The sequence below is a fragment of the Dermatophagoides pteronyssinus genome, unplaced genomic scaffold (genome assembly GCF_027571235.1).
Source record: "Dermatophagoides pteronyssinus isolate colony J.1.1.1.1 unplaced genomic scaffold, Derpt_VIB-CSIC_2022.12 sq0012, whole genome shotgun sequence".
In the NCBI taxonomy this organism is placed as follows: domain Eukaryota; kingdom Metazoa; phylum Arthropoda; class Arachnida; order Sarcoptiformes; family Pyroglyphidae; genus Dermatophagoides; species Dermatophagoides pteronyssinus.
The window spans coordinates 1,252,933-1,279,470 of NW_027461536.1; the positions used below are offsets into that span (position 1 = coordinate 1,252,933).

A 26,538-nucleotide genomic window follows, 5' to 3' on the forward strand; every position below is an offset into this window, starting at 1 on the left:
CACAACCCAAAATGGAACGGGACATTTCTTCTTTATTTCTTTTTCAAAACTTATGATCATCATCATCATCATCATCATCAGCCTACATTTCCTTTAAAAACCGCTGGTTATATTACCACACTGACTAACTAAATGCCATATCTCTCTCTCTCTCTCTCTCTCTCTCTCTCTCTCTCTCTCTCTCTCTCTCTCTTGCCTATTATTATTAGTCTCATATTTTACAAAACAAAACAAAAATTTATATACGAATTACTGTGTGTGTGTGTTTATGTAATATTATGTTTCATTGTTTTATTTTCTTCTTCTTTTTTTTTGAGATGGGGAGGACAAATTCTACTTTTCCCCCATCTTGCAAAACATTGGTCCATAATTTTTGCTTTTTTGCACTGTGTACTTAAATAAAAATGAATGTGATGTGGACAGAGGAGGGGGAAATAGTGGAGAAAATATTTGAAATTGAATTGAAGAATATTTTATTCACTGAATCTCTCTCCCCCTCCTCTAGCCATTCTTTATCCAATGTACTAAACACATAAAATATGTTATGATTCTGTATATGATGATAATAATAATAATCATATACAGAATATATTTTATTAACTTTCAAATAAATGTTTGTTTGTGTGTGTGTGGAGGGGGAGGGAAACCTGAAAATAAAAATTCATTTTTCACCCCCCATCTCGTAACCAGAACAATGTTTCTGAAATGGATTTATATAGAAAGAGAAGAAGAAAACCAACAAAAAATTTGAAAATTTGGCATTTGAGAGTTATCCATAAATAATGTGACATTTATGTAAAATTATTTATTGGTTTTTAAAGAATTTGAAATAAATTCTTTAAATAAAAAAATCCATTGCCAGAATATAATTCTTTACTGATGCTGCTGCTGCTGCTGTTGTTGTCATTTGATATGATTTCCGGAACTTTATTGTTTCCATCATCATCATCATCATCATTATAATGATGATAAAATGAATTTTCAGCAATAAAATATATTGCGTCAACAACAACAACAACAACGATGATAATGATAATGATGATGATGGTCAAAACAAACGAAAAAGATATTAATTTTATCAAAAAATAAAAAAATTATTTAATGTCATATACGAATGGACATGTCCGACATTTTGTTTTTTTTTGTTTTTTGTAGCAAAACAAAAATGGCTACCATATATAACGACTTATCATCATTATTTTATTGAAATAATAATAAAAAATGGATAATTTTGTTTGTTTGTTTTGTAAACTGTGTTACTAAATTTCATATCAAAATTATGAATCACGAAATGTTTCCCACAAAAATGTAGAAACAAAAAAAGTATCCATAACGAAAAAAAAACAATTTAAAAATTCAGTAGCAGTGGTCAGAAAACTAGGTAGATTCTCCTGTTTGATGATTTTTCGGGTAGTTTATATTCATAATGAGAATTTTAGGTTCTTTATTGCATTTTTGTTTCTCCCTTCTCTTTACTGGTTAGTTTTTTTTCACTGGTTTCGATTCTGGTTTTGAATTTTTTGTTTTTCTATTTCAACATAAATGGTCCGAAAAATATTATATAAATGCACCATCATCATCATCAGAATATAATCACCTATTAATAATATGTTATTTATCATCATTCATTGTTTTTTTTGTTTCTATCCCTTAAAATGATTTTCGATAAACGATTTTAGCTTCGAGAATATTCCGTTTTTGACAATCTGTTTTTCTTCATTTAAATATGAATATTTGAACGTGGCTGTCGTTTCGTTTTTTTTGTATTATTAATTTCAATTCCATTCAATTTGGACACGAAAAATACATATATAAATTGAAATCACGAATTTCACGATGAAAAAAACAAAACGAAAAAAAACACATTGTCTGTATGTGATAACCATAGACGACCATAATTTATTAAATTATTTTGTTTTTTTTGTCATTATTTTCATTGAAAATTGTAGCGATTATTTTGTTTCATTTTACTTTGCTTTAAATTGAATTTTTTTCGAGGTTTTTTTCTCGGTTGCTGCTGCTGTGGGTGTGTGTGTGTCGCATTAAATCACAGTTTTTATCCACCACCACCATCACTACTGATGATGATGATGATGATGATAGTTGTGATTACAGCTTTAAGATAATGATGATTTGTTTGGTCTTTGATATTATAATGTATCCATTTTTTTGTTATTTTAAATGTAGCAAAATTGATTGGAGCATGCGTGTTTGGATTTGGTAATAATTGTATCCAAAAAATTTTTTATGTAGCAAAATATTCTTTGAATAAGCAAATGAAAATGAAAAAACGAAATGTGTTAGATTGATGAGAAAATTAAAAGTTTTTTTCGAAAAATTAATTTCGAAATCAAGTTATCAAGTGCAAAAAAAGGAGAAATTGAATGAATTTCGATCCGAAAAATAAAAATCATTTCGGGTGTTTGGAGTGTTAGTAAAAAAAGGTTTCCAAAATTATTTAAGCATAACAAGCAAAAATGTAGCAAACAAAAATTGAAATGTTTTCATTACGATTGATTAACTTATTCATACTCAATCATGATGATGATGATCAGCAAAAGAAAAAGTTTTGTTGTTAATTTAAATTCTTTTCAATGTTGAAGAATGTTCAGAAAGAATGGAAAATTATTCAAATTCCAACCAAATTCATTGGCCATTTTAGATAACTAAAATTTAAATCTCTCTCTCTTTTCAATTCATTCAAATTAATGATTGATGAATGATTGGCACGCGAATCCTCATTCACAACAACAACATTAACTATGGATGTGTGATTTGTGTGTGTGTGGAACCTTTTTTTTTCAATCTCGAGATTTGTTGTTTTCTTGATAAAAATATTAACGAACGAAAAAAAAGAAGAAAAATGATAATATGGTAATCAGCATCAGATTTTTTGTGGAATAATTTTGTTGTTGTTGGGGAATGGATTTTTTTTTCTCCCTTAACTGGAAAATGGATTTTCAATGCAAATAAATAAACTTTCCATTTTTCTTTTCTTTTATTTTCTTCGATTAACTTGTGAAATTATCATCATCATCATCATCTGTTTATGTCATCGACATTTATTATTTTTTGGCAATTCACAATGAATGTTTTTGTTGTTGCTGTTGTTGTTTGGTTCAAACATCATTATTAATTGTGTGTTCCAAGATAGTGAGTGGAAAAAGAATGAGAAAAAAAAGAAAACCTGATTCTGTTTGTTTGTTTTCCTTGCATATTTTTGAGAGGAAAAAAGAATAGAATTTCTGGCAAGAATCTCATAAATCTTTTCTTCAACAAGAAAGAAAAACTTATTCTTGATAAATCAATGGCAGAATGATGGCATCAATGCACGCACCATAATCATCGGATGATGATGATGGTCTTTTGAATCAAAAATATGTTTTTTACCCTTCGTAAAACATAGATAATAATAATAATAATTTTGCGTTTTGAATTTCAGGTTTGTGGTAGCAAACAAAGTAGGCAAATTTTGTTTATTGATTATCCCATTTGAAATGATTGATTGATTGATTGATTGATCGATTATATTTCAAAATATCTATGAAGAAAATTATGGTTCTATGACAACGACCAAAGCGAACAATAATCATATGGAAAATTGAATTCTTCCCATCCCTTTTCGTACAAAAAAACAAACATTATTCAAAATGGGAATCGATTATCAATCAATCAATCGATATTTTTCAATTGAAAATTTTCAACTAAAAAAAACAAAACAAATATCGTATAACGATAGCAAAAAAAGTGGCAAATTAATTTTTGGCCATTAAAAAACATTGCTTCATTAATGTTGTTGTTGCTGGTTCGGATGATTAATATTTTTGAATAAATTCTCAAGCGAGTGTGTGGAGTAATTTTCATTTCTTCGTAAATTGCTGCTGCTGTTGATGATGAAAATAATTTTTCATTTTGAATAAATTTTTTTCCACTAAAAAAATGTCGAAAATTCATTGCTTAATTCTCCAATTTCAACAAAAAAAAATTGTCAAAAACCAAAAATTCCGGAAATTCTTTCACCAAAAAAAAAAAAAAATTCAGAATTTCACTTCTGCTGCTTATAGCTTCATAATTTTCAATGTTGAAATAGTTTATTTTTCATTCGAAATAGTCATCATCATTTGCCAAAACACCTTTCGATCAATTTGAAAATTTTCATTGCAAAAAAAAGAAATTTCAATCATTTTCAAATGATAAATCCTTTTTTTCCATTTTTGAAATGTTTGATGTTTTTTTCTGTCTCTGTCTCTGATCCGAAACGAGTAAAGTGTTAAAGAAAATTTCAAATTTCTGAATCTCATAGGATGCTTTCAAAAACGTTTAACATCCAAACATCCCCAAAATAATCCTACCCTTTATTTTTATCATTTTGGACTATTCCAAAAAAACCAAACCAAACAAAAATTGATTTGATGATATAGTGAGAGAGAGAGGCTAACATTTCAATGAACTTTTCACCCACACACACACATCATCATCATGGTGATCATATGGGAATCCATTCGGGTTTTAACCTTGAACAACCCAAACACATCACACACACAAACACTTATATATCACATGGTTTCAATGAACTCGTGTTCAATGGAAATCATCACATGAATTTTTTACTTTTGGCCTTTTTCCGTTGTTGTTGTTGAACTATTCTGTTGTCATGTGATGTAGCCACAATGATCACATGATGATGTACAAGGTCAAAAACATTATCATCGTCATCATATGACTGTTGCCATCATCATCATATTCGGTGAAGGTCAAATGATAATATTTACAGAACAGAATTCATTTCAAGAATCAATATATACCCTACACTAATAGTATCATCATTATCATTAACGAATTACAATTCAAATTCTTCTCTCTCTCTCTCTCTCTCTCTCTCTCTCTCTCTCTCTCTCTCTCTCTCTCTCTCTCTCTCTCTCTCTCTCTCTCTCTCTCTCTCCCTAGATAATGATAATGGTAAAACAATGATGATGATGATGATGATGATGATATTGATTTCAATTTCACAAAAAAAAAATCAATTTTTACAAAATTGAAGTAACAAAAAAACAAAACAAATGTTTATCTCAATTCAAATATTGTTTCCAAATGACTAATCAAACGAACGAATAAAACGATACATTCTAAAGATGAAAAACAAGAAAGAAATTGTTTTGATTTTTTTTCTCATTGAATTACTAGGTTCTGCAAAAAAAAGTAATTTCAATTCAAAATTGTAATTTGATTGCTACATTTACCATTATCATCATCATCATCATCATACATTTATTACCATCTTTTGATTCGTAAAACGTTCTTCGAATTGATTTCATTGATTTTTTTTCGGATTCTCTCTTAATAATAATAATAATAATTTGTAATTTGTAATTGAAAATCCAAAATCATTATTATTTTTTCATTTATTCTTTTTTTCCTGGGCTTTTCCAGAAAATTTCTCTGTTCTTTTGTTATGGTTTCCTTTAGCCAGTTTTTACCATATGGTTATTTACAAATTATATTTGTTACAGAAAAAAAAACACAGAATTACAAATAATTCTTTTGTAAATAACAAGAACAATAACTATTTTTCTATCCCTGAATTTCAACATACAAAACTGGAATATTCTGGCTTCATTCAATCAGTATTTTTTTATTGATTTTTCTGAGATTCTTTCTGAATTTATTAATATGATTCTGTTGCAGAATTCTCTACTCAATTCTGTTTTCTTATCGATTGATTGATTGATGAAATGAAAAGAAACCAAAAGAAAACAACATCGATATTGAGATGCGAATATTTTGAAATTGAAAATAACGAAGGATTAAGAAAAAAAATTAAACCACAAGATTGGATTCATATTTGATTTGATTAATTTCGTGTTGTTCTTGTTTTGTTTTTTTCGGTAATTAATTCCCGAAGAATTCGAATGATATCATGTCATGCCATTCAATATGTGGATGTGTCAAAAATGCGTTTTGACAAAAAAAGATTGGTTGATTGACATTGGAAAGTCGTTTGTTAACCAAAATGAAAAAACTCCAAACCAAAAATGAAAAAAACTGATGAAAATCCTTATTTCCAATGAATTTTTTTCCTAGCTTTTTTTTTGAAAATTTTCATTTTCAATTCACAGAATTAAGAACCTAAAGAAAAAAAACGGATGTGTTCAGTGTGTGTGAAAGTATTTGTGTGGTCTACGATTATAACTAGAAACAGACAGTCAAACCAACTAACAACTAACTAACTAACCAAACAGACATTACGTTGTAAACATTTTTGTGTGTTCGTTTACGAAATTCTCGTGAGTGTGTTTTGTGAATAAACTTCGTTTAGTTTTGTCCAAGGACAATTTCGATTAGTTACTTGGAATTTAGCTTATTCGGTTGCCAATTTTAAACAACTATTTTTAAGTAAATCTTGTTGATTATGTAATGTTCAGAGGCCCTCCAAACCATTAAGAAAGAGGGAAAAAAGAAAATGTTTTTTAAAAAAGATTCCAGATCAAATCAAATCAATCAATCAATCAAGTACTTTCCTATTTTGGACCTATTTCCTTAATGATCATCAGCCTACATCATGATGGTCACGTTTTTTTTGTTGTTGTTCTGGTTTATTCCAGAAATGTCTGAATATTGTTGAAAATTCTTTGCTAATATGTTACCCTCTTGAGTTTAACAGTGTTTACAATGTTAAAGAGAAAATAGTGAATGTTTAGAATGACTAAAGAAAGAATCTCCTCCTTATAATTATCGGTAGGTGTGTAATGTGTGTGTGTGCGTGTTTTGAATAAACTCTGCCTTTTGACCTTTAGCCTTGGCAATTCTTATGCGTTGATCCGTTTGCTTTTACGAATTTCACTTTTTCATTTTTTCTTTTGTAGATCATAAACGTTTTTGTCTATGGAAAGATTGTCAGTGTGCAAAATGTGATCTAACAAATCAACGTAAAAAAATAATGGCAGCACAGGTTGCATTACGTCGACAACAAGAACAAGAAGAAGAGCTTGGTATTGCTGTACCGGAAGTTATTTCACCTGAACAACATCAAAAAATGATACAACAAGCACAACAACAACAACAAAAATCAACAATAACAACAACAACAACATCTACATCATCAACAACAACAATATCGACAACAACAACAACAACAAAAATATCATCGCCAACAACAACAAAATCAACAGCAAAGCAGCAACAACAACAATTGAATAATAGTCCATCGAAAACAACATCTTTAGAATCACTGCTGTCATCCAGTGGTCAACATATGAATCATAATTCCCAACAACAACAGCCAAATACAATTCTACATCATACACCATCATCAACTATTGGTGGTGGTGGTGGTCATCATCATCAATCCGCAACAACTTCGGCATCAACAATATCAAATCATCAACGATCAATAATGAATGGTCCATTAATGATGAATAATACTGGACATCATTTATCATCATCATCAACAACAACAGCAGCAACAGCAACTGGTAATCGTTCATCACCGGAAATTATGGTCAATGATGATGCATCATGTAAGTTTTTACATTTCAAATTCTGTTTTTTTTTGCTTTTGAAATTGTTGTCCAAAGCAACAACAACAAACAAAAAATGAATGAATAAATCCCCTCTTATCTCATCAATGATGATGATGATGATTATTCATTATTCATTATAGTGTTTATTATAGTAAGAATTTGTTGTTGTTGTTGTCCTTTTGTTGTTGTTGTTGTTGATTGTTGTTGTTGTTGTCCTTTTGTTGTTGTTGTTGTTGTTGTTGATTGTTGTTGTTGTCGATAAAAAAAAGTTGTTGAAAAGCCACACACAATGTTCATCAAAAATTTTGAAAAAATCCAATGAATGACACTTAATAAATTTAGAAGCAGAAGGAGAGAGAGAGGGAACAAATTTTCAAAAAACTATCAATTATGATTTGTTTGTTTTGTCTTGATGATGATAATGATAATCTTTGATGCAATGATGATGATCATTATCATTAGTAGTATAGCCATATGAAGTTATGTTTTCTACAGATATTTATAGTGTTTGTTTTTGCTTGTCCAACTATTTCCATTCTCGCAGTTTTTTTTTTGACAACAAATGATGATCCTTAGATAGATTATCATCATTGTAATTACATAACAAGAGGGAGTGAGAGAAAGAGAGAGAGAGAAAGAGAGAGGGAAAACAAAGCTATATGCAAATTGTTTGTGTGTGGTATTTTCATCTTATTTCGCAAAAGAAAATGTCAAAAATTTTTTTCTCGTTGTTTTTTTAAATGAAAAAGTTGACAAATTCTCATCATAATCATCATTATAACACTGATGGTTATAGGTTCGATAATAATAATAATGATATGGCTCGTTAGATACATGATAAATGAATGAATCGGGTTAAACGGTTTAAGTCATTTCGACTATTTAGACCTTGTTGTTAGTTTAGTTTAGTTTGAATAATGTTTATGAGAATTTTCATTGTTTTTTTTTCACTATTCTTACTTAATGAGTTAATGGATAATTTCACTACATTTATATCTTGATGTTGATCATAATGATGATGATGATGATTATGATGATTATCTTGATTTGTCTGTGTATGTTTTGATTACGATTAAAATTTGTTTTAATCGTTTTTTCCGAGGAAAAATCTATTCATCATCATCATCATCATTTACAAAATCATTTTCTTATCTAAAAATTTGATTTTTGTTTTGCGATTTTCATCATTCGTTTGATTCAAGTTTTTCTGTTTGTTTCCATTGTCCAATATTTTGTTGTTGTTGATTATCGAAATAAAACTGATCGATCAACAACAACATCGGAGTTTTATTGACAATGTTTCAAATTAGATTTCCAACAAACAAACAAACAAATTGAATTTGATAGCTTTTCAATCGAGTTTTGGAGAAGAAAAAAAAAGTTTGATTACGAAGAAAAAGAATGAAAAAAAATTCATTATTCAACTTTACATTCATCATCATTATGAATTCTTCAATGGTTGGTTGGTAGTTGTAGTGGTGATGGTGGGGATAAATCGATGGTAATTTCATGGAGGGAAGAAGTCATTCAAGAAAGGCACCTTTATTGTTGTTGTTGTCAAGGCCTTCGCCACCAAGAAAAAAAAAGCCATTTTCTTCTTCTGAAATGATCATCATCAATTTAGTTTAGTTTCATTTTGTTAGTTAGTTTAGTTTTTTTTTGTTTCGATTCGCAATTAATCTTTTTGGCTATGTTTTGACTAGCCATGTTTTGTGTGTTGGGTAGAAGTAGAAACCGAAAAAAAAATTATAGACAAACCTACCTTTGTTGTTGTTGTTGTTGTCGTTTGAATTTTCACCTACCTGCCTGCCTATTTCTATCTACCACCTTATTTCTTGTTGTTAAAAGGTACCTCTCTCTCTCTCTCTCTTACCTTTACTATTTCGTCGTCGTCAACGTTGCTACAAATCATTTCTATCGAGAAGAAAAATATATCATTTTTTTCCAAATAAATAACCTTCGTCTTCTTTTTTTGGATACATTTTTTCTCACTATTTCTACTTAATCATCGTTTTTGTTTTCCATGGTTACACACAATCAATAATGATGATGATGATTATGTATAATAACCGGGCATTAAATACCTATTTTGACTGCCACAACAACAACAGCAAAAGCAAAAAACCAGATCAAACTAGACCAGAAAAGCATAGCGAATAGCAAACAGCAATCAGACAACCAGCAAACACAACAAGGTGAATGAACACTGAATATATCTTGACTCTGTCAATCTGGTTGAAATATATAGCCGGTATTTTTGTGTTTGTCGACCCAACCTTTTGTGGCATTTTTTTGGAAAAAATGTTTTTTTCTGGCTCGAAGGTTACATTCATTTAGCAACAACAACAGTGGAAAAAACCATAACCATTTTTTCCAAAATTTCCCAATTCTGTATGATTTGTTTGCAGAAAATTTTGGTGACAAAATGTAAATGTAATGGAATGGAAAAAAGGTAGAGTAAAAATGGTTAATTTAGTTGGTTGATTGTTGGCCAACCATTTCCATTTTTTTTGAAAATATTATAGGTTCGGATTTTCGTTTGCTCCCTCTTGCTTTCCTGGAATATTTCTTAGTGTTTCAGAATTTTTTTCTTTCTGGAAAGATTGTCGTGAAATTTCTCCTCGAAAATTATTACAAAATTCTCCAAAAATCTCTATCATCATCAATGAAAATGTTTTTGTTTTTATTACCCGTAAAAAACATCCACATCAACCAGAAAAGGTTAAAATAGTTTTAAAATTTGATGAATTTATTTGTTGTTGTTGTTGTTCCGGTTTTCCTGGAAAGATTTTCTCAATGTTCACATCTGTTTTTCTCCCTTCATCATCATCATAATTGAAAAATTGTAATAAAAAGAAATTGTCAACCACAGTGGTGGTTTGTCAAAACATTTTCAGTTGAAAAATTTCCGACCAAGGTCATCATCGTTGTTTCCAGAAGAAACAAAACTTTCACTGTGTTTTTTCAAAGCCAAAACAAAACAAAATAATAAAAAAAAGGTTTAAAAAACAACCCGAAAAATAAAATAATGATCATCGTAAAACCAAAGAAAATTTTTCCATTTTCTCATTTGACATATGCTGAATTTTTCAAAAAAAACATTAAGATTTATGCATCCGAGATGGAAAAAAATATCCAAAATAAGCATCAAATTTTTTGAAAGAAAATCCATTTGATAGCCATCCATAAATGTTTTTCTTTCTTGCTGGAATATAATCCGAAATTCATTGGCAATGTAGCGATGTGAAATGGTTTTTTTTGAATCTAAAGATTTATCTGAACTGAAAAGTTTTAAAGCCAAAACATAAACAAAATTTGGATACAAATTAATTCCTAAATGACTTATCCTTGGAAAGTCTTTTTTTTTGTTGACCATTTTTTTTGAATTTCTTGTTTTTCGGAAATTTTCAATCAAATTTCCACACACACACTGATTCATCTGATAAAAAATGTAGCCATTTACATTTTGTAGTGAAAAACGATTCTGTAATCAAAACAACAACAACAACAACAGGCTATTTATCTGAAAACAAACAAAGATAACAAGATAGATAAATTTGATGATACAAAAAAAATGGTGGCCCATAATGGCTATAAATGTCTTTCATCCATTATTCTGTGGATTATTCTGTGAATTCTGTATTCTCTCTATTGAATTCTGCCAAAAATGTAGTAGTTAACAAAATATGTCTCATTTATTGGGCCATAATTTTGGTTGTTTTGTTTTGCAAATTTCCTTTGTTTTCTCCCATTCTTCCCTTGAAAAAACAACCATAAAAATTTTTTGGCATCTCTGATCAACAACAACAACAACAAGGGGAAAATGTTGAATATTCATTTTTCTATATTTAATTGCTACATTTAATATCGATCATTAGCTTGCCATCGTTGTTTTCTCCAAAAAAAAAGATATTCTCATTTTCTGTGATTAATTCATGGTGGATACAATTGATTGAATAGTAACGTTTTCCAATGAAAATAACTAACTTGCAAAATTCAGAATTCAGAACATTCAACGAACATTCAAAAATAACCCGCACCAACAACAACAACAGGCAATTACAAACAAGGGTTTTACATCTAAATTATTTTTGCATTGAATCAATGAACCAAAAATAACATCAACAAAAGGAAAAAAACAAGCAGAAAACAAAACAAAACAATGTTCCATTCATTTGTTTAATGTAGCAAAAATTAATATTCACCAATCATGATAATAATATTTTTCACCAAAAAGAAAAAATTGAACTGATTACAATGAAAAATTCTTCTTCAACGTGGAGCCAACAGAATCCTCGAGACAAAAAAAACATCTCAATTTTGCAATAAAAAGTTTATTTATCTCGTGTCAATTTCCAACAAAAAAACCAAGAATCGAAAAAGCAAGAATATCCTGTATTCTGCATTCATTGTTTATTTTGTTTCGCATTCATTTCGCGATCTAAATTCATTTCTTCATTCAACTTCAATCTATATTTGCTATCTCTGCTTACTACTAGTAGGATAGCTAATATACGCGTTCATCTCTGATCATTATTATTATTTACAAACCAAACACATCCTGTCATAATAATAATAATAATAATAATAATCTAAACAACAACAACAACAACAAAAGCAACAACAACAACAACAAAGCTACAACAACAACAACATAGAGCAATAATAATAATAATAATAATCGTCCATTATAATAATTATGGGCAATTAATTTAATTATATTTATATGGCGTTTGTTATTTTTCTATAAAAAAAATAGGAAAATTAAAATTGTAATGTTGACGATGCTGTTGATGATGATCGTTACATGTTTATACGATGATGATGATGATGATGATAGTCAGCAGAAAAAAAACGATGAATTTTTCTGTTGATGCTGCGGATGATGATGGTGATTCGGTTGATAACGACTGGTTGAATTTTTCTTCTCTACCCGAATTGTGAAAATGGTTAAAGATTGTAATCATTTTTGGGTACATCATGTTTGTTTTTATGTTGTTTTTTGTTTGGAAAATAAATTGGCATCCAAAAATAGTTTGTTTTGGATCATCATCTATTGATTTAACCCTTTCCTTTCTCCCTCACCATCATTTGGCCACATCATCAATATGAGAGGGGGAGAGAAGAGAATACTGAATAGCATTTTCGATAACGAAAGAATGGTTTATCAAATTTATTCATTTTATTTTTGAAAGAAACTCAAAACAAAACAGAAAACAAAAACAGAAAAACTTTTTATCAATAATTTTTAATGTTTGAAAATTACCACTAAATCATTATCATCAAGTGTGTAAATCATACACACACAAAAAGAATTTTTATCTCAATGTTTTTCCAAAAATGATGATGGCTTGTGGTTTTTTCCACCACCACCACCACCACCATCAACAACAACAACAACAACAAGAATCCTTTCGCAGTCCATCATTATCTCATTATTATTAAATATGATGCGTTTAGCTTAGCGAAAAGCAAAAACAATGTCATCATCATCATAATCATTGACAGCTTAACAACAATTTAGCTCAAATGTAATCAACAACAGTCAGTTTGATGATGGTGGTCATAATCATCATCATTATCATTATCAACAACAAACAAACATTGAAAGAAAGAAAGTGCTTGATTTTGTGGTCATTCTATGGATCATAATGATGATAATGATGATGATGAGTAAAAAAATGGACAAAAATTTTTAAAACAAACAAACAGCGTTTAACGGAATGAATGGAGAAGAAAAAATTGATTTAAGTATACTTCAAATTCAATTGTTCAAACCAAAACAAACTTATCTAATCTGAACAAAGATTAAAGAAGAGAGAGAGAGAGAGAGAGAGAGAGAACCGAGTGGTTAAATGAATGAATTTTTAGTGCAAATTTTCATTTTCATTTTTTCGAAATAAATTCTTTTGGATCAAAAATTTGAGAATTTTTTTCGAAAAGAATTTTACTGGAATGTTTTTTGCCCTGATCACCTAAAAAAATATCGTTTTTTCCTTGGAAAAATTCTTTGATTTTTTTAAATTTTTTCATTTTGTGATTTAGATAAATGTTGTTGATGTGGATTTTGCTTTGATTTTATGGGTCCAATGTTAAACATGACAGTTTTGCTGTTGTCGTTGTTGTTATTCATTCCATGATGATGTTTTCCTTCAGGAATTTTGATGTTACCAGAATTTTTATGTAATTCTTTTGCCAATGGATATTTGCATATTTTTTCCCCTTGAATCTTTTGATGTCCATTTTAAAATTCTTTTGCATATTCTAAATTGAATTTATTTAACGATTTTCGTTCAGAGTTTTATCTTTTTTTCGTGTACTTTTTTCCTTCAACAACAACAAAAAACTGATTTTCATTTTCGAAATTTGATTAAATTCTCAATGATTAGTTTTGATCGATATCAAAATCGATACATTTGATTTGTGGATTTTGATTTGTAGCGAAATCAATCAATCAAAAAATTTTCCATTTTTGTCTTGTTTTGCTACAATTTTTAAACAAATTTAAAAACGATTGATATTTTTATTTTTGATTGATAACAACAAAATAGTCGAATCCATTTTCATCTAGAAAATGCTTATTTTATTTTGCTTTTCCATTGAATCCTTTATGTTCTAATTTTTTTTTGTAGCGAAATTGAAAGTAGCAAATGAAAAAACCAAAAATAAAAAACAAGAAGAAAGAAAGCCGTAAATGATAAACAAAATGGCTTTTTTTGTTGGTGATAAAACTCAGAAATTTCGGTGAAAAATTGTTTTTCTGGCGAAAAAAACAAAACAAAAATAACTTTGTTTTCGCCAATACAAAACCAATCAAAATTATCGATTTTGATCGTCTGTTCATATCAAACATTTTTTCTTTTTGCTTATCGAATCCTGAAATGATGATCAAAAATAAACAAAAAGATTTCATTCAAATTGATTGATTGATCGGGAAAAACTTTTTGATTTTGGTTTGATTTGTTTGGGTGCCCAAAGGATTTATCATCAGTGATTTGGGAGAAAAAAAATTGCTGAATTGACGAATTTTCATTCGATACAATCGATTGATGAATTCAAACCAAATATCAAAGCATCATTGACATATATACACACACACACAAGGAAATGTATCCAAAAAATTGGTTTTTTTTCAATATGAAAGATATAAATCCGATACATTTGATAAATGGATATTTTTTTTTGTTCACTCACTGTTTTTTGGCACTGACAGTAGGAAAAATGATGATTTTTTCATTGGAAAAAATGCTGATTTTTTCTAAAAATCAAAATTGATACTTTTTTCTGAAGTGGATTTTCAAAATCGAATCAAACCAATGTCAAATGAAAAAAAAGACTATGAAAACTACAGGAGATTTTTCCTTTCGATCCAAAAGCAAAATGAACCTATGGCATTTGACCTATGCTGTCGGTGTGTGTTTGTGCTGAAATAGGTTTTTTTCTGCTCATTCAATTCACACAATTTCTACCTGTGATTATTATAGGTAAAATTCACCACCACCACCATGCCCGAGAACACACACACAGACACAAACCAAAAGGAGAAAAAGGAAAACGTTGAAAGTAGCACGTAATGATAATAAAAAAAAACAAGGGGAAATCTTTGATCAAACAAAAAAAATGACAAAAACAAACAATAATTATTATCATCATCATTATGATGATGATGACAAAAACACGCCTTCATATTAATGATCCGTGTGTTTTTGAGGGGAAATAAAATTCTCAATTCGATGATGATGATGATGACAAGATCCATAGTTTTGATTTTTTCAATGTTTTATACGGGAAATTTCTTTTACAAATGAAATAATAATATGATTATTCCATTGATATAGATGCATCAATGTCAAGTAGAATGGCACCAAGTCCAATACCAATGACCGATGATAATCGACGACAATTAGAACTATGGTGTAATACATTGAATCGAAAATTAATGGAAAATCCAATCGAAGATATTAGTAATTATGCATTGATGGCATTATTACGTGAAAAATATGATCCAGGACGTGTTATTGATGCTCTACTTGAAGGTATGTGTACGTTATGTTTCGATATTTTTTTTCTTTATTCCATTTCATTTCATTATCTTTCATACCAATTTTTCCAAAATACGACACATTTAACACTGAAAATTCCGGAAAGATTTCCGAAAATATTCTCAAAATTAGTGATACAAGGGAAAAAGATCTATGTGTGTGTTTTGTTGATGAGTTAATGTGTTTGTCAGTCTGCTTTTTGGCTATATATTCATCACATTCAATTCATTTAAAATGTTTGATTTTTTTCCTTTTAAAAATCTTTCGTTAAACTAAATTCAACATGGCTACATGTTTAGAATATTTAAAATATTTAAATCAAGTTGAGGGGGGAAAAAAGGATGTTCATAATGATGACGATCATCATGATGTATTCTGTGTTTCTAATAAAGTTTTCTGGAAACTTTTGATTTTGGTTGCCTAAAAGCTATTTGTGAAAACATTTTTTTGGGATAATCAGCAACAACAACAACAAAAATCTATCGTTTTTCTTTGCTTAAAGTTATGACCTTTCTTGGTTGAATTTTTTTATGATTATAGCCATCATCATTCTCATTAATATTATGGCAAAAATGTGAAAATCTTTAGGCATTTTCGGTTCACCCTTTTTTACTGCCATCATTCAAAATGATCAGCAAATGGGAAAAAACAACAAAAAAGCATCCATTTTTAATCACTTATCATCATCAAATTCACCACAAGTGATTTGCTTTTGGCCGTCGGTTGGTTGATTGTTGTTACAATCTTTAAATCTATAAGCCATATTTGGTTTATTCTTCTTTTTTTTCTTTCCTTGATTTAAACAAAAATCTTTTTTTATGTATTTTTGCGGTGGTGGTTGTGAAGAAAAAAAATCCATATCCATTTGCTACATGTAGCGTTTATTGTAGCAAAAGAAAAAATGAAACCAACGATAATGATGAACATCCAAATAAATGACCAAATTCGTCGATGACAATGAATTTTTTTTCATTGAATATTTTTGTTCTTCTCTCATTATCATCCAATGATGATGATAATAATTTAACCACCGACTGTGTTTGAAATTTCTTTTTTTTTATTATCATCATCATCATCATTGATTTATTTTGGATATTCGAATCATCAAAGATGGTTGTTTTAAAGAAAATTCTTTTTAACGATCATCATTCAAAACATCATGGATTTATATATGATCATAAACCATCATCACCCTAATCTTACACAACCAAAAATGACCGAAAACATTGATTTGGTCATTGAAAAGATAAACCTTTGCTCGTTTTGTTTGAATTCGTTTATCGTTTGTTGTGATTAATATTCATTCAATAATCATCCAGATTAAATCTTTGATTTTAACTGAGAGCAAAAAAAAAGATATAAAAAAAGGTCATTATCATTAAATTGTTCAATCTTTTTCAAAAAAAAAAAAAATCATCATTTTAAATGTTTTTTTAAAATGAATCAAACTGTGAATCATTTCGCAGACATTAATCTGATTGCTTTTGCTTTAAAATCGAATCATTTTTTTCTGAAAAATCCTGATTTCACATCTGAATCTCAATCGGATAATGGAAAATTCGTCAAAAAAAGCAGGATGCGATGTGACCACGATTAATTGTAGCAGCTTTGTTGTAGCAGTAAATTGGATACAAAAACGATACACATCGTATGATTCTCTAGATTCTGCAGAAAAAAAAATAATCTTGGATTCATCCAAAAACATCATTCATCTAAATAAATTGATTAAATTACTACATTTTGTTTGTTTGGCTGTTTATCCATCGTAAAAAAAATTCTTTATTGTAAAAGTCAGCCAGAAGATAGAAAAAAAGAGGAATAAATATTGAGAGAAGAGAAAAAGTTTTTTTTTCAAGGAAAAATGCAAAAGTTTTTCATCATGATCATCATCATCATAATGAACATGGCTACAAACGAAGGGGAAAAATAAAAATTGTAGCTTCTATCAATGTTTCATTGTTGTTGTTGTTATGTTTCCAACAACAATAACAAAACATAGCCATACTGATGATGAGATATTTTTTTTTCTTCAAAAAAACCATCTTTTTTCTTCTTCTTTTATTCATCATTGACTTAATACTATTTTGGTTGGTAACCAAACAAAAAAAACCATTTTCAAAGTTAGGCATTTTTATTATTTTTACGAACAAAAAGAATGGATGGATGCAAAAGAAACGATGAAGATCATCATTGTCGTAAATTATTATTATAGTTTGTTTTTTTTTATATATTTTATTTAAAATGAAATAAAATAAAAAAACTTTAACGCAAATGGAAAATTATCATCATCATCATCATCATTGAATGAGAATGATGATGATGATAATAAAGAATATTTGAAATTAAGTCAGTAGTTTTTTTTTCTTTTTCTGTTTTGTAAATAAATAAAAAAATATTGCATAAAAGTTTTCTCTATGTATATGATGTGTGTGTGTGTTTGTCCTTCATGTATCCAATATGTGGATGTGGATACATGTAGCCAAATTGGCAAAACTATTTTAATGTAGCCATATTTTTGGCATTTCTTATTTACATATGAAAGAATGTGCGCGCGCATTTTTTTTTTGTTTGAAATAAAAAATTCATTGTCGGTCATTTGTCGGCCAATTTCAAATATTTTTTTGTTTTTGTTTTGGAAGTTGATTTTTGGGCGATGGCCGAATTGTTTTTTTTATATATTCATTTCTTATTCGATTTAGAATTATAGTTTTGCGTGATTCTAGTTAGTTAGTCATTATATTTCAAAAACGAAGAAGAAGAAGAAGAAGAAAATTTTCACGACTATTTTAACTCTGTTGTTGTTGCCGAGAAAAAAATTTATTGTCATTTCCATAAATCAAATGTTAAATTTTTTTACAATAATCATTATTATTATTATTATTATTATTATGTATATCCATCTCAATCATCATCATTGCCATGCATACGAAAAATTCCTATAAATTTGCTACAGGCTTTCAAATCAGCTTTGTTTTGTCTTTTTCTTACAAATTTTCTTTAAGATTAGGTGTTTTTCTTCTTTGTATATTTAGAAAGTGTGTAAGTGTATGTAGGGTCATTATTTCATTATCCAAAAAAAAGTGAACACACCTTTATTTTTCTAAAAGATTTTCAAAGTTTTAAGCTAAAACATAATGAATTTCAATTCGAAAAACTTTGAAATTGGATTAATTGTAATTATTTTTTTCGAAAACAACAACAATTTGAATTTAAATTTTTTTTTGTTTCAAATTTGAATACATTGTCATGATGGAATTGTCTTCCATTTTTTTTTCGCTACTAAACAATCTTTTACTTTTTTTTCAACACAGTTTCCTCTTTTTTCACGCATACAAACAACCATTTTGTATTCAATTCATTTGTAGCTAAATTGTGATAACGATTCTTTATGCACATGTGCAGAATTTATCCATGTAACAACCCCTTATAAATAGAAATAGTATATAAATATGTAGCCAATGAAAAGACAGGGGAAATAAAAATGGCTACATTCAAATATTAACTGGAAAGGCGGTTCTTTCACATTTATCTTTCGTTCGGTTGGTTGATTCGTTGGGATTGTTTCGGTTGGTTGATTGAAAATTTTCATTTTTTTTTCTTGTTTTGTTCATGGCCATTTTGGTTGTTTCAAAGAAAAATAAAAATAAAATGTTCATATTTTTTTTTGGCTAAATTCTCATCTTTGAACATTCTAAATTTTTTATTCGGAATAAAAATCATGCGCAAAAAATTGTAGCCAAAGAAAATTCTTGTCTGTCTGTCTGTGTGAATGACAGGCAATATGTGCGATTCACAAAGACATATGGTTTATGGAAAAATAACCAGAATTTTGAAAAAAACTGGAAAACAAAATTTTCTGGAAAATTTCCTTTCAAAATTTCGGGAATTTTTTCGTCGAAAACTCTTTCGGTTCGATAATGATGATTATGAAAGTAACAAGTTTAAAAATAAATCTTTTTGGTTATCGGACATTTTATTCTTTGAAATTGAAACAAAAATCAATTTCAAATCATTTGGATGCATTTTTTGCGGGAAATTTCAAACAAAAAAAAACCCACAAAGATATTTGAACGGAATTGTAGCAAAATTCAAGTAAAAAATCATTTTTCAATCGAAAGATTGATGATGATGGCTACAATCAAAAAAGCGAAAGAAATCGATTATCGATCATAAATTTTTGATGATTGAAAAGAAACAATAAACTTAGGGAAAGACATTCATTTTGTAATTAGATTTCCATCTCCACTTTTTTTTCTATTAAAATATTTATTGATACTTTTTATTCATTGAAAATATTTCTTGTTTTGTTTCATTCTTTCTTTCGTTTATCTTCAGTATCAAATAATCAATTAATAATTAATAATAATGGTAATCTTTCTCCAACAATAACAACACCACCAATACCACCATTATCTACATCATCATTATCACCATCATTATCATCATCATCATCATTATCATCAAAATCAATGATTTTGAAACAAAATGGTAAATTATCATCATCGCCGTTATCTTCTTCTTCTTCATCAATATCACCACCATCATCGATGATGTTGAATCAAACATCGGTTATAATCAATACAGGTAACAAAGATAATGATGATGATCGTGATTTAAGAACTTCAATAGCAACAATAAATAATAAAAATGATCGATTAAATTCAAATCAATCGATTACAAATCTGATGACAGCAAAATCAATGATACATCATCCATCAAATTTGACAAATGTTAATCATCATCCAACAACAACAACCGGAATGACCAATGGTCTACTACCATCGGCATTAATTGGTTTGAATCGTAATCCTTTAACATCATCCGCATCCGCATTGTTTGGATCAACAGCACCGATTGTAACGATACCTCCACCGTTATCATTACCACCACCGCCACCGCCACCACAGCCATCATCTTCTTCATTATCAAATCCATTACTTGCATTTAGTCATTTTGCTGATCTACAAAACGCTGCAACTTGGTCACAATTTGCTGCTGTTGCTGCTGCTTCTGCTAATAATGTTGGTACAAATCAACGTTCATCATCATTGGGAAATGGAAACATAACATTCCATTATGGTGGAAATTCTACTACTGCTAGTCCAGCATTTTCACATCCACGTTCTTATTTTGCTGGATTATTTCCCGGATCATCATCGACAACTAATCCAACAACAACATCAGCGTCGATATCATCATCGAATAACATTTCTCCGCATCATCCATCATCATCAACAACGATTAATGGTACGAAAAATCGAAATTTATCACCCGGTCCAACCGGTTCAGCACATCATCATCATCATCAACCATCATTGAATAATCATCATATTGGTCATTTTAATTCACAACATCATCATCCACATCCACAACATCATCCATCACAAACATTAACAGAATCAGCATGGACAGCACATTTAACATCACATTTAGCATCGATTATATCGAATCATCCATTGAATCAACAACAACAACAACTGCCGACAAATCTTCATGGACCAAATAATAATCGATCAACATCATCATCATCGACGACAGCAACAACAACAATACCAGTAACATCAACAACATCGGCAACTATGGCAAATTCTACGACAGCGTCGGCATCAACAAATGATAATGGTAAGGATAATGATGGTGATGATCATGTTAAACAATCATCATCATCACGATCACCATCACGATCAAGACCAAATAGTCGTGAATCATCACCAGTTGATGTTATCAATGAAATTAATGATAATCAAAGTCCAAATAGTCAAACACAACAACAACAAACTTCGAATAATAATGGTGGAAATGGTCAATCTTTATCATCAAAATCGCCATTATCACCTCCAAAATTATCATCACCATCATCATCCGCATCATCATCAACACCAACATCCCCAACAACTGCAAACCAACAACAACAGCAACAAAATTCATCTGAACCATTATCATTGATAAATCGTAGCCGAACACCATCGGCATTTCGACGAACATCGAATAATGTTTCATCATCATCATCACCACCATCAACAGCAGCAGCAGCAGCTACATCATCTTTAGTCACTACATCCGATTAATAAATTTGGTAAGTTGAAAAAATAATTATAACTTATTCACGAATATAAATGTCAATTATTGAAACAAAAAAATAATGATAGTATCGATAGTCACATAATCGATTATTATTTCTTAATATCGATTATTATTGAAAATGAGAGAAAGAAAATGTCAATGGCAATCAAGTTAATCAATTTGCCATTTAAAATATTTTTGTTCCATTTCTTCATTTTTTCCAGGGTTTGATTTCAATGAAATTGTTCACTTGGGTATCATCATCATCATTATGATGAAACCACCTCCCCCTTCAAGCAACATAATGGCCAATCAAAAATGATGATGACCATTATGTATTTTTATATGACTAAAATGAAAATGACCATTTTGAATAATTTGAAATCATCCTATTTGGATTCTTCATTTCATTTCATTCAAAATTCTAGAAATGGGGAGGGAACGTTGCCAGAAAAAGTTCATTATGATCATTGTTTGTAGCCCACAACATTAATAAATAAATATCATTTATGAACTGATTGGAACCAAAAAGAATCATTATCTGGAACACAAAAAAATGATTTTTGAAATAATTTTCGGTTTCTTTCCAGAATTCGTTCGGTTACGTTTTCTGGAAAGGTCAAAGTTTGTTTCAAATCTATTAAATTTCCAAATTCAACAATATTTAGATTATTATTTTGCTTAATCATTCAGCAAATATGAACTATCATAAGATTGTAATAACGAAGGATAACTTCGAGAGAATGGTAATAATAATGTTTTTACAAGCCATTTACCGTTTTTTTATGTCCAAATCAATATAATTTTGTTTGTTTGATTTGTTTCTATGTATATTTGATTATTTATTTGTATTTCATTCGTTTTGAATGAACGAAAAAATTGATAATTGTAATAAACTTTAAATGAACCGATGAAATATTGCTTTGGTTCAAGAGAAAGTTTCTGGGAATAACAAGAAAATAGCAACCAAAAGAAAATTCCATTCTAAATGACATTTGGAAAAATTATGGATTTTGTATGACGATGATATGGATATTGCCTGAAAAAAATGGTTGACAATTTTATCGCTTTTATCCATTCATTCTTTTTCAGCTTTCTCTAGCATTCTAAAGGTTATTCTGGAATCGAGTACCAAAAAGAGATCTATTGTAGAGCATGAGAAGAAAAAGTGGAAAAAATGTGCAAAAATAGCAGAATTTTTATGAAAAATAACCGGCAGTTGTTTTTTTTGTTGTTGTTGTTGTTTGGTGATGGGGGAAAGAAAACGAATAAAATAATAATAACGAGCTTCAAAATGAATGAATAAATTCCACACGCGAAAAAAAATTGATTATTCGGGGAGGACGGACAACCAATATCAATGAATCATTCTGAAAATGAAATGAAAAGAATATAAAGAATATTCGGTGTAATAATAATGGGAAAAGAAAAAACTATTGAGAAAAATGTTATTCTCTTCTTTTTTTTATGAGTGTTTTTGTTGTTTTCTCTAGAGTTTAATTATTCTATTCGTTTCGTTTCGTTTCGTTTTTATTATTATTTCATTTGAAAATGTTATCATCATCCCAGAAAAAAAAACAAAGATATGTTTTATTTTTTTTGCTACTGTAGCAATTCTAGCACATTTCGCTACATGAATTTGTTGTTTTTTGTTTCTTGTTATAATTATTTATCTTTTTTTTTGTGTAGCAGCAGCATTTATGTCAATGTTTTATATTTTTTTTGTTTTCTATAATAATTATTATTATTCTGGTTTTGTTTTGAAACATAAATTTTATTTGTTTCGAATTAAATTTTTTCGGAAAGTTTACAGGAATTTTTTTTTCAAAAATAAGCTTTTCGCCCACGCGCATATTCTACAGCATCTATGAATGTTGTTGTCATTATAGTCATTCTATTTCGATCTAATCGTTCCAAATCAATTGGATCGATATTTTTTTTGTTTTGTTTTTGCTCTCATTTATTTTCCTTATCAATTTCAATTTTCCAATCACAAACAAACACATAGTGATTATCGATTAAGTAATATCGATATCGAATTCAGTGCAAAAAATTTAAATTTGGGATTTTTCCGATACAATTTCCAATCACAATCATCATTTCGCTACATTAAATTTGATTGGGAAAAAAAATGTAACGCATGCGTACAAATTTGTATCAAAATTACCTGATTGGAAAGTAGCCAAAATTACTTTCACTGTATCCCAAACAGGAAAACAAAATTGCCTGTATTATAATCGAATTCGATACTTTTAATAAATAAAATGATGATGATGATGATTCTTCAATTTAGTCAATTTCATCGTTGATGTACCGAATCTAATGATGATTAACTTTTCATTTTCCAAAACAAAAACAAAAAATCTGTTTTGTCTTTTTCATTGAATCATTGATTGTTCCTTTGTTGATGAACACAAATTCTATTAACCAACCAACCAACCAACCAAATTCAATATCGACATCATTTCACAAAAATCGAATCAAAGTTTCGATTTCAATTTTGGTTGATGATGAAACAGAATTCCCGAAAACTTTTCCAATTATGATTCAAATATTTAACAAGATAATCGGGTATAGAAAAAATTGAAATAAAATTATTCTTGACTGACAAAAAATGCAACAACGAAAAACCGAGATTTGAAACTTTATTAAATTTTTTTTCTTTCAAAAAAAAGTTTTCAATTTTAAAAATTTTCAAAAATTTTATTAACTTAGAGACAAAATAAAAAACAAAACTTTTCCATTAGCCATTGAACGAAAATGGCTCATCAAAAAAAAAAAATTATCGTCAATTATGATGATCATCATTACCATCATCATAATGGAAAATTTCACAATTTTCTTCACTTAAAAAATTTGAAATTTAAATTTTAAATTCCCAATTTTTCATTGATTAATTAATGAAACGGATGGATTTCTCCATTCATCCATCCATTGGGTGTCGGAATAATTTATGTTTGAAATTTTTTCAGTTTTTTTTGTATCATTCGGTTGTCAAAGGTTTTTGTTTCGGTTTTTCACTCGAATGATGGTGATGAATTTTAATTTTTAAACAAAAATGAATAAATTAAAAATGACTTTATGTGTGTGTGTGTTTCACACTTTAAATTATTTAAATTTTTTCTTTTAAAATTTAAAATTTTCTTTTCTTTTTTATTTACAAAGGAACTTTTCCCTGACGATTTGGCTACAATTCACGTTCGCGCGCACACACACCCATTACTGGCAGTCACTGAACCGGTCAATTTTTTTCTTTTTCAAACAAGGTGAGTTTTCTTTTTGAAAAAATTCAACAAAATTTTTAACAAAACGCTTTTGGTCATTCTCATTTCAGATTCATTTCTCGTAATTAAAAAACAAACAAAATACTCAATATTTGGATTGTCAAACATTCATCATCATATCATTTTAAATTCCGGACGATTTCATTCATTAGGAAAAAACAAATTATGAAAATTCAACACTTCTTGTTTTTGGAATCAATCAATCAGGTCTCCAAGAGACTCAAAAATGTATCAACTTTTATTTCCCATCTCTCTCTCTCTCAACAAGTTGTGTTACAAAACTAATTGAAATTATTATTATAAAACAAATTCAAATTTCTTAATTCAATCTGTCAAAACAATTGGTTTTTTCAAAAAACCTTTTTTCTTTATCACATCCAATAACCCGATGTAAAACAATAATTTTTTTTTGTTGAAAAAATGTAGCAATTTTTTGTAAATTGCTACAATTCAAAAAACACACACACATTATATACGAAAAACTAAATTCCATTCTGAAACAAGATGGAAGCAAAAAATTCAATTCACCCCTCTTATTCGAATTATAAAATTAATTTTTTGAAAAAAAAATACTGAAAAACAAACCAAATCAAATTAGGAATCGATATTGGATTAATTGATTGATTTAGCTACAATTTTCACACTTTCACACACACACCTACAAAACTTTAACACTTACACTTATCTAAGATGCTTTAAAAAAGCTTTTAATCAATTACTTTTTTATATTTAGAAAATTATTCAAATTTTGATTTTCACTTTTCTTTTTAAAATTCTAGGAAAATTCTTATTATCATATTTTTTTCAAATTAATTAGCTACTTTTTTTTGGGGTTGTTTTTTTCAAAAAAACAAACAAACAAAGTTTAGGAATCTCAGCAAAGTTTCTTGAACAAAAAACAACAGAAAATTATTATGATACAATTATTACATTACATTATAAACACCTGCACACAATTCATCAATTATAAAACCAAGATATTATTTTACAATTTTTAAATTTAAAAAATTACAAATTTGTAATTCTCAAAAACACAAAACAACAACAGACACAGAACTTTCAACTGCTTATTAAAAACATTCTATTAATTTCATCGAATATTCTAATCATTATTGAATCATTGATCATTTTGCTCGTTATTTTCATTTCATTTTTTTCCTGTCAAATGTCATCAAATGTATCGTTTTCGTTTTCGTTTCATCCAAGGATTTCATCTCATTTTGTTCATCATTATTATTATTTTACAATTTATTTTGAAATGTATCGATCAATCGATCAATAATTGTGTGTGCGTGCGCATGTTCAGAACAACAAGAAAAAAACTTTATATTTTAATTTTTCTTCTTCTTCATCAAAGCTTTTGTTTTCTATCTTTCAATTTTCAAATTTTTTTGCTTGCTTGTGCTTCATTGATGATTTATGAAATAAATAAATTCAATAAATTTAAAAAAAAACTTTGAAACAAAGAGGTTTACCTTATTTTTGATGGAAAATGTTGGGAAATATTTCCAGAAACAAATGTTGATTGATCAATCAAACTTGAAATCAATCAACCAAGCTTGAAATCAATCAAAAACAATTATAAAATGGACTTTTTTGTTGCTGTTGTTTTCGAAGAAAAAAATAGTT

At 28.6% G+C, this 26,538-nt stretch overlaps 1 protein-coding gene across 3 annotated transcripts in view; it reads left to right on the forward strand.

Annotated features, from left to right (window-relative positions):
- The window catches only part of LOC113795311 (uncharacterized), a 34,756-nt gene extending 8,438 nt beyond the window's left edge, over positions 1-26,318 (forward strand). The window contains exons 2-6 of one of the 3 annotated variants that reach the window (XM_075821644.1): positions 6,864-7,517; positions 15,359-15,562; positions 19,898-21,638; positions 24,791-24,891; positions 24,960-26,318. In XM_075821644.1, the coding sequence (XP_075677759.1) occupies positions 6,864-7,517; positions 15,359-15,562; positions 19,898-21,630 (2,591 nt within the window). In that variant the 3' untranslated portion in view covers positions 21,631-21,638; positions 24,791-24,891; positions 24,960-26,318. The remainder of the gene's footprint in view (positions 1-6,863; positions 7,518-15,358; positions 15,563-19,897; positions 21,639-24,790; positions 24,892-24,959) is intronic. The other 2 variants (XM_075821645.1, XM_075821646.1) reach the window with 2 other exon arrangements.
- Positions 26,319-26,538: the final 220 nt, after the last annotated feature.